Below are 10,999 nucleotides of genomic sequence, written 5' to 3'. Positions count from 1 at the left end.
ACCAGTTTCCAGTGTTCACTGCACAAGAAAACTGCAAACACTGATGGCCCTCAGATAGAAGAAATTTCTTATCTGTCTTAAACTGGAAATTGTTTATTTTGAAACTGTACTCCCATCCCCCATGAATGTAAACATTCTCTCAGCATCTAATCCATTAAGACCCCTCAAAACCTTATTTGTTTCAAAAAGGCAACCTCTCATTGTTATGAACTCCAATGAGTACAAGTCCATCTTGCTTAACGTTTCTCATAAGACAGTTCCTTCAGCAGTCGAATCAGCCTAAGGAACTTACTGTCAACTGCTCCAATGCCATCATGCCCCTGTTTAATTAAAGTGACCAAAACTGCACAGTATTCTGAATGTGGTTTCACCAATGCCCTGAACAGTTGTAACAAGACTTCAATGCTGCTCACAATAATGGCAAACATTCCATTTATCTTCCTAATTACTTGCTGAGGCTTTATACTGACATTCTGAAATGTAAAATGACAATACAATTCCTCCATATCGCAGCATTCTGAAATTTCCCTCCATTTAAACAATATTCTGCTTTTCTATTCTTCCTGCCAAAGTGAACAACCTCACATAATCTCACATTATACACTACCCACCAGATTTATGCCACTTATCCTCCTCACAATTTATCTCACATCCTATTGCATCATCAGAAAATGTGGCTACAATACAGGCAGACCCTTATATTACAGATTATAAATTGTCGAGGCCCCAGCACTGATCATTGTGGCACAGCAACTGCTACAGTTTGTCATCTTGAACTTGCTCATTTGTCCTTACTCTCAGTTTCCTCAGAGTTAACCAGTTCCCTGACTATACTAATACAGAACAACCTCAGGTTATGCAAACGTCAATTATCTGAATTTTGGATTATGTGGACAAGACCTCAAGGTCCCATAAAAACATTAATCATTATCCAAAAAATCAGTTATCTGAACAAAATACTCCCGCCTGTCTTGTTCGGATAATCAAGTTTGTTCTGTCTACTACAATGCTATAAGCTTGTATCTATTTAGAAGAATTGTGACAATATATTGAATTCAAAACAAACAAGAGCCAAGTTGCCAAACTATTCAACGCAAGCATTATTCCTATTGCTCAGGTAGAAAGCACCCACTCATTCATTGTGAATGGGACACCAATATTACAGAAAGGCCTCAGTTTCAATTATCATTCTTTAATGATCTTATGTAGCACCAAGGCAAGTGTGCTAAAGTCGTCATGAGTAAATCTAGTTTTTGGGTGTGCACAGTTTAAAAAATGATCAGGAGCTTTGTCAACCACTGTTAGACAGGAGGCAATGTAAACCCAGTTGTAATTTTTCTCACAGTCAACAGGCTGATAAATGTACGCATCTGTGAGTGATTCAAAACTAAGTCTCTGATTTGGAGGACTCTTTGCAAGCATTACAAATAGCAATGCCTAGTTTGGCTAAATACAGGTAATTATTTTATTACATTCTGAAGACCTATGGATAGTTTCATCCAGGCAGTTGAACATATTATTATACATTCTCCAGATTGCAACGCCTCAGTTGAGATGAAAGTTTGTGAAAGAGGTGATTCAGCACATCACACTTATTCAGCTTCAACCTGATCCTATTACATTAAGCCTTTTAAAAAAGTTTTAAATAATTACTCACTTTTCTTATAAAACCATCAAGAATTCTACTCCTTCTAGTGCGATAATTATTCAATTACTCACTTCTCCTTTCATCTTAAACACATCCACTTTGGTTACAAACTCACCAAGTAGTGAAAGAAAACTTTGAATCATAGTCAGTTCTCCTTCTAAACTTCTTTCTTCTAATGAGCACAGCTCTAGTTCCTGTAGTCTCATCATAACAAAAAGCCCTAATTTCTTTCTATTACCATATTCCTCGTTTTACCATTTTCACATTCTTGATAATCTTTCTAAAGCAGGGGACTTGAGAATGGATAAAATACTCTAACTTTGGCTCGATTAATGATTTATGCAGAATCAGCCGTACCTCTTTGATAAGTGCACTGCTTATTGTACAAATGAACCATAGGATCCATGTTCAACACTCATTTGTGCCGAGTGAGTTAGTGTCAGTAGGGGGCAGAGTTACTGCCTTTGGATTATGGACATGATTTTTTTTTTAAAAAAAAGGAGCCAGTTGCATTTTCTACTGATCACATTAGGTGGTCAATGCTGGAGCTCTCAGTGCATCAAGCAGAAAAGATTGTACTTGCCCAAAATCAGCAGTCACATCCACCATCCCCACCCCCACGGATATTATGTCAAAACTGTTGAGTATTCTTAAGACAGAAATAAAGAAAATGAGAGGCAAAGAAGAAGTCATCTTACTTTTCAATTTTATGCAGCTGTTTGTTGCATCCAACATCTAAAGGAAGCAGCAGGTCAACTTAGCCAATTTTGTTTTGTACATATAAAACAGACACAAAATAAACCTATTTGAAGCCAGTCACTTTCTCATTCATGCAACTGCACATCACACAAGAAATAGCAAATACTACTGCAAGCGCAGATTAAAACGGCTCCAAGAATTAGAAACTTTAGTTATGAAGATAGATTGAAGATGTTGGGACTGTTCTCCTTGGAGAGAGGAAAACAGAGTAGATTTTAATCGAGGTTTGTAAAATCATGAGTAGCCGAGACAGATTAGATAGGGAGAAGCTGCTCCTGCACATAAAATAAAAAACAAGAAAGAGAGCATAAATTTCAAGCAATGTGTAAATGAAACAAGGGTGATGTGATAAAAAGCTTTTCCACAGAGTAGTTAGGATATGGAATGCACTGACTGGAAATCTGGTGGAGTCAAAATCAATTGAAGCATTCACCGGGCACTGGCTGGATAATTTGGATAGAAATAGCATCAGGGATATGGCAGAAGATTGACACTAAGTAACAGAACAGGTACAAGCATTATGCACCAAATGGCCACCTTTTGCACCGTAACAATTCTGTGATTCTGTGAAAAGGCTCAAACTATATGTCTACAGTTTAGATATTTTTAAATTAACCTGTTCAGATCTGTTATGACATACCTCTGAAGCAGGTGGGATTTAAATCCAGCCCATCTGCCACAGAGGCAGACAAAGACTATTGCACAAGAGCTCGTCAATCTTCTAATCCGATTTCAATTTACACATTTTGTACTTAACTGTCCAAACAATAAAGAAACATGTTCATTCAGTGCCATGTTAAAAATAACCAATTACCTGTAAATCCATTGGGATTCTGAAAGCCCAATGACTGTTGCTCCACAAACTGTGGCTGCAATTGTGCGGAGGTTGTAAAACTCTGCGACATCATGAGAGCCTGCTGCTGTTGACTCTGTTGCATCTGAGCAGTTTCTTGTTTGACATGCTGTGGAGAGGGACCCCGAAGGAGCTGCGACTGCTGTGGATGCTGAAGCTGAGGTTGAACCCGAGAGCCCTGGTACGTTTTTGCAGGAATTTGATTCTTGCCACCACTCCCCAAGAGGCTGTCGAGAGTCAAGTTTGGAGAGCCCTGGTTAGGTGCAATGGACGAACTGCTATCCTGAAGAGGACTGCTGGAAAAGGTGTTGTCAAACAATTCAGGGAAATCTCCATCCTGATTGCTAATCAACTGCAACATATCTGTAAATAAAGCAGAATACATGTTACAAGACTAGATAGATATTTTGCTACTTTTACAAATTGTATCCTAAAATAAAGGAGCTGGTAATACAGTCATTGTAGACTCAAAAGCATATACATTCCCCCAGTTGCAGATTTATTCCACTTAAATAAATCACTAAAGGTTAAAAACATAACATTGTAACTGAAATGCAAAACTAATTAATTATTTGCAACATCCTGATCTTCTGAAAAGGAGTTACATAAATGAAAGCAATTTTTGTTGATAATATACACTGGAAAAATAAGAATCTTTTTAAATTTATAATAAAAGCACAGCAACTACTTCAACTCAATCAATCAGATCTTGGCAGAGGATATCATCCACTCGTTCATCTCCATGGCTCCCACGTAGTTTTGAAGAAGGGCTCATGCCCAAAACGTCGATTCTCCTGCTCCTTGGATGCTGCCTGACCTGCTGCGCTTTTCCAGCAACACATTTTCAGCTCCCACGTAGTTTGGACAACTTTCTATGCCCCCGTATTTCAGATGTTGAATAAGTACTAATTTCTTTTAGAATTCTTTTGTGCAAACAGCACAAACACATTCATCAGTGCTATTTTTTCCTTTATTACAAATGTGTTTTTAAAGCTTTGCCTTCAAAATGAAACTTAAATATTCTGCTGTTCATGCTATTCTAAATGTGAACTAGATACATCTGAAATCAAATGTAGCAATCTTGTACAACTTTTGAAAGAAGAGGCTGTTTAAAAGAGCATCATGCACAAGTACAGTACAATATTTGCACTGATATACTTCAATCTTTACAGTAAAACTATACTGTAATAATATTACCTTCAAATGTGCAGTCCATTGCTCCACTTCATCTGTTCAACACTTGATACAAGTGTGATGCTGCTACATTGAGAGCAATATTTTTGGTAATGCACAAAAGCACCTTAGGAGCTTATCTGCTTAGTGTTTCGGAACAGTGCACATACTAAACCACACTGCAACACAGTAAGCAAATAGAACTGCTTTACTCCTTGCCTCTTCCTCCTCCTGAGAGAAAAAAAAATCGACTGACTGTATTCAAATTGAGGGGCGGATTTTGGAATCTGTTTTTTTCATGAGGTGATCTGGTTGAACCAATCGCTGCAGTGCCCCAGTTGCTCGCTATGTTTGGCTAACCACTCAGACATGACAGAAAGGATTTGTGTAATAGTCTACACTTCCAGAGGCATTGATTAATTCACAAAGGTGAATAACCAAAGGTTATTCTCGGACATTTAGTCCCCAAAGCTTATTCCAACACAGATATACTACAAACCATAAAACACATTCAAGACATTTAAAATCATAGTCTAATACTGCTAATTACATAAGTTAATTTCAGAATTTGTTTTATAAGTGCACCACTTAAAATACTGGAAAAAAACTTAACATGTTAACAATTTTAAAATATCAGATAAGGCTTATAAAAATTAAGTGCTGTTAAGGATTAAAGTATTTAAACCTAGTGTACAATAAATGTATCCCCGCTGCTTTATACAACTCAAAAGTTTCCAATATGCTGCTCGTGTCTTGGGAGTAGATCAATGTGCAGATGAACTTGAGAATTTCCCAGCAGAAGGCAATAACCGCTAGTAACCCAGGTATGACGTCACTGACTGAGAAGCTGAAAGGGATTTGGTTGAAACTGAACACACAACTCAGCAACTATAACCTTGCCAAAGCTGCAAAGAATCGATTATACTGCGCTCCCGAGCAAACAGCGTGCTTACTCTCTATGTCGGAAGATATACAAATTCAACGATTTTTAAATACGAGTGTTATATTGATTAAGTATAAAGATAATGATTTCCTCCTTTCCCCATATCTCATGGTAATTAAGCGTTATTTTTCATAAATGTTTAAATAATGGTGAAAGAAATGGATTTAAGTTAGAAAAGGAGCAGCCTGACAAGTAATTTTACCAAAATAAAATTCAGTAAACGACTGAAGCTGCACTAACGTCATTAGTACCCCAGGTTAAGAGCTATTTACAATCCTATATTAGTATAAACTGACTTTAACTCTTATAAATTTCGTGCAGCATTTTAAATAGTTACTATATAAGTAAAACAACAATATTATGTGCGTAAATGTATACGTTTATTCACAAATCATGCAAGTGTTTACTTTTCATTAAATAGCTTTACCACTACTCTTGATGGTGATACTTGTAAGAATTGTTTATGAAGGAATTCTGCAAAATCTTAATTCTATCCACACTTATCAATGCATAGGCCAAGTTCAATCCTTGGGTTTTCAAACATCGCATTCAGCAGTGTCCTGTTGTACCAAACAATGAGCAGAGTTGCTAACATTAACATCTAGACCTTGCAGCAGACTATCCATTAAAGCCAGGCTCTGCCCAACACCTCCACCACCCAGCTCCCCCTCCCCCTCTCGGGATGCTGCCCTCTCAGGCCCTGCCCATCACTCACCATCAATGTCATTGAGTAGAGCATTATCGATCACGCTGCTCTCGGTCAGAGACGGCTCCAGATTGTCTAGGGCTGAATCCTCGAACATCATGGCCGGGTCCGGAGCAGAGTATGACTTCCCACTGTTATTCATGTTAAACAGGGTGAACGTCGTCCCAGACGCGGGGTGGGGAGGATCAGACCGGCCCGGGCAGTGTTGATGGGGGTGGAGTGCGGAGTGTTGGGGGGCGGGGGAAGGTGGGGGTATGTTGAACTCCCTGTTTACACCGAGCTCGCCGGTCGTGGAACCATGTCAATAAACGGCAGGACACACCTAACTCGCTAGCAGGAGCTAAAGGGGGCGGTTACCTCCCGCCCACTCAGCCACTATCTTCTTGATTGATAGACAGCATAGCCAATGAGAAACAGATATCGTGTGGGCGCGCCCCAGCAGGCGGGACAGAACTGACCAATCAGCCGCCGGGTGGGTTCAAGTTTGGTTGAGGGGTCGCCGGCGAGCGCGGGGGTGGAGCTGGGCCGCGTGCCTCTGGAACCAGCGCTAGACAACCAATGAGAGCGCGGTCTGCGGCGTGGGGTGATCGGTCGTCATTGCTTCAAGCCACCGCCCCCTGTTTGTGGTGATTACATCATCTCACTGACCCACGTGGGGGCTGTGCCTGATCGATTCTGCGGTTAACAACAACCAACTGTTAGAAGTGTTAGAGGTGGGAGGGCTCAGATAATTAGATTGGACGAGTAGTTTGGACTTTATAGCACAATAAAAGTGGTTGTTAAAATATAAGCGTGGGGAATTGGGAATTAAAAAACAGGGGACATCAGGAGATTTATTTTAGAGCACTGAGTCTGTGCTGGCTGGGCCACAGTTAGTATGTACTGCTGATACTGTTGGTTTTGAGGAGGAATCTCTTTTTCTTTCCCTTTTCCAGGGAAGATATTTGTTCTTTTGATTTTCTTTATTTTTTGTGTGTTGTTTTTCAAAACTATATATAAACAGGGGACAGATTTCATCGCTGTTTCTGCGAGACCTAAGAGGGGGAAAGCAAGGATGGTAAAAAAGATAAAAGTAGTTATGACACAGAAGCAAGCTCAAATTGATGGTGTAATGCTCCATACCAGCTCCCTTCAAACATATATCATTACAATATATTGAATGTGTTCTGATGAAGGGCAACTGGACTGGAAAACATTAATTCTGCAATCTCTCCACAGAAGCTGCCAAACCTGCTGAGTTTCTCCAGCAATTTCTGTTTATGTTTCAGATCTCCGGTATCTGTGGTTATTTAGAGTCGTGGAGATGTAGAGCAAGAAAGGACCTTTCAGTCCAACTTGTCCATGCCGACCAGATATCCTAAATTAATCTATTCCCAGTTACCAACATGTGGCCCATATCCCTCTAAACCCTTCTTATTCATATACCCATGTTTTACTATACCTTGAAATATCATTCTTCCTTTTGCTCCACATTCTTGAACACAACTGTTAGGACCCCTCTTAACTTTCTCAATAATGTTTACATAGAAGATTTATAAGCATCAAGCACAGATAGTCAAGTGGGAAAATCATGTTATGGAAATAATGAAGATTGGGTTCAAAATGGATCAGACTGGTTATTAAATACTCCTGGATAGATGGTGTTTGGGAAAGATAAGGAAGGAAAGAAAGGAGGAGTGGCTGTATTTGATGCCTTAGATTAAGTCAAGGTCAGGATCTGTGTGGATGGTGCAAAAAACACAATAGCGATTCTGGTATATGCATAGTTCATCAACTAATTGGAAAGATAAATATGGAAGAAAATTACTCAGGTGAAATACTATACAGTTGCTATAATGTGGAACTTTAACTTTATGAATAAGTCTAGGATGGTAATAGAATAAAGGACAAGAAACTGAGTGATTTTGGAGTGAGTTAAGGAGAGATTTTTAGTCAGTGTGTTTCTGACCAGATGAGAAAGCATCATTGTTGGATTGGACTCTGTAGAATAAGGTGGATCAAGTGGACAATTATGATTTTACCATGTTTTGGTTTGCTATGAAAAAACGGAAAGAGCAATCCAAATAAAAATAATTAATTGAAGATGAGTGAGGTGAGAATACATCTTCCCCACGTGAGCGGTAAAGGTTGACAGATAGTTCTGTAACAGAACAATTGGTTGCCTGTGTACAAGAAATGGTCAGGGTACAGTCAATGTATGTTCCCACAGGAAGAAAGTTAAAACAAACAAAATCAAAAGTTATTGGTCACAAAAGAAAAACATTAAGATAAAGTGGAAAAGATATGCATATGACCAATGTCTGATTGATAATACAGGCAAGAACTAAGCTAAATATAAAAAGTTCTAAGGGAAATTATAAGCAAGAAGAGACTATGAGAAGAGACTGATAGCCAAGGCAAAAGGGAATTCCAAACACCTAGAGCACACGAATAGACTAAATTCCCTACAGTGTGGAAACAGGCCCTTCGGCCCAACCAGTCCACATCGACCCTCTGAAGAGTAACCCACCCAGAACCATTTCCCTCTGACTAATGCCCCTAACACTACGGGCAATTTAGCATGACCAATTCACCTGACCTGCACATTTTTTTTGGACTGTGAGAGGAAACCGGAACACCCAGAGGAAACCCATGCAGACACGGGGAGAATCTGCAATCTCCACACAGACAGTCACCCTAGGCTGCAGTCGAACCTGGGACTCTGATGCTGTGCGGTAGCAGTGCTAACCACTGACCCTCCGTGCCGCCCTTAAACGCCACACAGACAGTCACCCAAGACGGGAATCGAACCCGGGTCCCTGTTGCTGTGAGGCAGTAATGCTAACCACTGAGCCACCGTGCCGCCCCGAATAATAAAAGTATGGCAGAAAATAACAAAAGAGTGAGGCAGATTAGACATCAAAAGGAATGGTTAACCTCAGTGGTGGAAAGGCATTAAAAATGCGGCATGGTGGCTCAGTGGTTAGCACTGCTGTCTCACAGCACCAGGGACCTGGGTTTGGTTCCAGCCTCGGGCAACTGTCTGTGCAGAGTTTGTGCATTCTTCCCGTGTCTGCATGGGTTTCCTCTGGGTGGTCTGGTTTCCGTCCACAGCCCAAAAATGTACAGGTAAGATGGATTGGCCATGCTCATTTTGCCCATCGTGTCCAGGGATGTGTAGATTAGGTGGATTAGCCATGGGAAATGCAAGGTTACAGGGATAGGGTTGTGGGGGGAGGGGTTGTTAATGGTGAGTCTGGGATGCTCTCTGGGGAGTTGGTGTGGACTTGTAGGGCCAAATGACCTGTTTCCACACTGTAAGGATTATAGGAAAATCTAAGTCTGGAACAAAATTAACAGTCACTTGGACAAATGTGTATGAACTGAAGAAATAAAAATACAAGTTAAATACACATCATATTTAACAAACCTAATAGTGATTTTTATGAGGTAACAGATGATTGATGCATCTAACATGGTTGATGTGGTATATTGAAACTTCTAAAAGACAACAAATGATGTGCCATATCTTGTTAGGCATTCCCTCAAGATCAAGGATGACTTTCTTCTATTCCAAAGTTATGAGTTCTGAAGTGACCAGGCAGTCTGATACTGGATCTGTACTCCCTATCAAAAGTGGGGCACATGGTGTTTGAAAAGGCAAGGTGGGTATGATGCTCAGGGTTCTGCATACATTTTCCACTGTTTGCACTTGGCCTGCACCCGGGCTTGTCATAGGCACTCAACTGGATTGCACCTGTGTAGATGCTTCTCGTCAAGTTTGGACAATCTTGGGCAAATCTGAGCAAGGGAATCCCAGAAGGTGGTGGGGATCTTGCAATTTTTCAGGGAAGTCCTTGAAGCATTGCCTCTGTCCTCCTGGTAACCACTTACGGTGATGAAGCTATAAGTAAAGAACTTGTTTTGTAAGTCTTGTGGCAGCCATGTGGATGCTGTGGCTTGACCAATGCAACTGATTGATTGTAATCAATACCACAGTGCTAGGGATGTTGGCCTGATAGAAGACAGTACTTTTGGAACATCGATTTTGTGGAGGGACCACTGGTTCAACTTCTTAAGAGATTTGAGGTTGTATATTGTGTATACCTCCAACACAAATAGGAGGGATACCATAAAGAGCCATCTAGACTCGAAAAGTTAGCTTGCTGTCTCTCCACAGATGCTGCCTGACCCTCTGCGATTTCCAGCATTTTTTTGTTTTCAGTAGGAGGGATACCATCCTGCCAACACTGCTGCCCTATAGATCACTTGCATCATACCAGATATGATGTATTTGTCATCAAACAATCTGTTCCATTGACTGTCTAAGCTTGTGCTGGATCCAATGCTGAGTGTAATTGCCTCCTCACTGAGAGGGAGCTGCCAAGTTATAAAAATTGATCCACATTGTCCAGTGGCTCTCTGTGGATGCTCTGCTGTGAGAAGAGAGCACAGCTTCGAAGGAAAAAACAGTGTGGATTGAGTTGAGGGTGGTCAGTTACTACAACAGGGAGGAGAGGTTCAGAGTCCAGACTGTAAAGGGGCATCAGGATTTAAAATTGGCATCAGCAAAGGGGAGGGTCTGAAGTGCCATATGTGCTAGCAAAGTTGGCACCTATGAAATAAAAGCATCAATGGAAACATGAATACAATGTTAGCTGAGTGACTAGAGACAGAGAGCAATTGTGATGGGTTTTTTTTCAGACTAAAAGACAACATGTAGTGGATATCCACCATCAGTATTAAGCTTTTGTTTGATCTAAATTAATATAGGAAACAATCTAGAACTTTGAAAATTACACAAAACTTGGAAGCATTGTGAATTATATGGAAGATTGTGATAGATTTCAAAAGATCATAGACTGACTTGTGGAATCATCATCATTGGAGGCCCCTCACAGATGAGGATGACCCTCTTCCACTGTCAGGGTGAGTCCA

General features: G+C 40.4%; 1 protein-coding gene across 1 annotated transcript; it reads right to left on the bottom strand.

Moving 5' to 3' along the window:
* Positions 1–3,177: 3,177 nt before the first annotated feature.
* LOC122547173 (sterol regulatory element-binding protein 2-like) lies at positions 3,178–6,441 on the bottom strand. Its single transcript, XM_043685775.1, has 2 exons — positions 6,092–6,441; positions 3,178–3,623 (listed from the first exon to the last, which is right to left on the bottom strand). Exons 1-2 carry the CDS (start codon positions 6,222–6,224, stop codon positions 3,193–3,195), a joined length of 564 nt encoding a protein of 187 aa, XP_043541710.1. The 5' UTR covers positions 6,225–6,441; the 3' UTR covers positions 3,178–3,192.
* Positions 6,442–10,999: the final 4,558 nt, after the last annotated feature.

The sequence above is a fragment of the Chiloscyllium plagiosum genome, unplaced genomic scaffold, assembly GCF_004010195.1.
Source record: "Chiloscyllium plagiosum isolate BGI_BamShark_2017 unplaced genomic scaffold, ASM401019v2 scaf_1272, whole genome shotgun sequence".
Lineage (NCBI taxonomy): Eukaryota > Metazoa > Chordata > Chondrichthyes > Orectolobiformes > Hemiscylliidae > Chiloscyllium > Chiloscyllium plagiosum.
This window is presented reverse-complemented; position numbering and strand designations above follow the sequence as displayed.

Coding starts and splice junctions, on each gene's coding strand:
- LOC122547173 (XM_043685775.1), bottom strand. CDS start 6,224: ATGAATAACAGTGGGAAGTCATACTCTGCTCCGGACCCGGCCATGATG. Junction 3,624..6,091: donor TCTACTCAATGACATTGATG/GTGAGTGATGGG, acceptor CTTTATTTACAG/ATATGTTGCAGTTGATTAGC.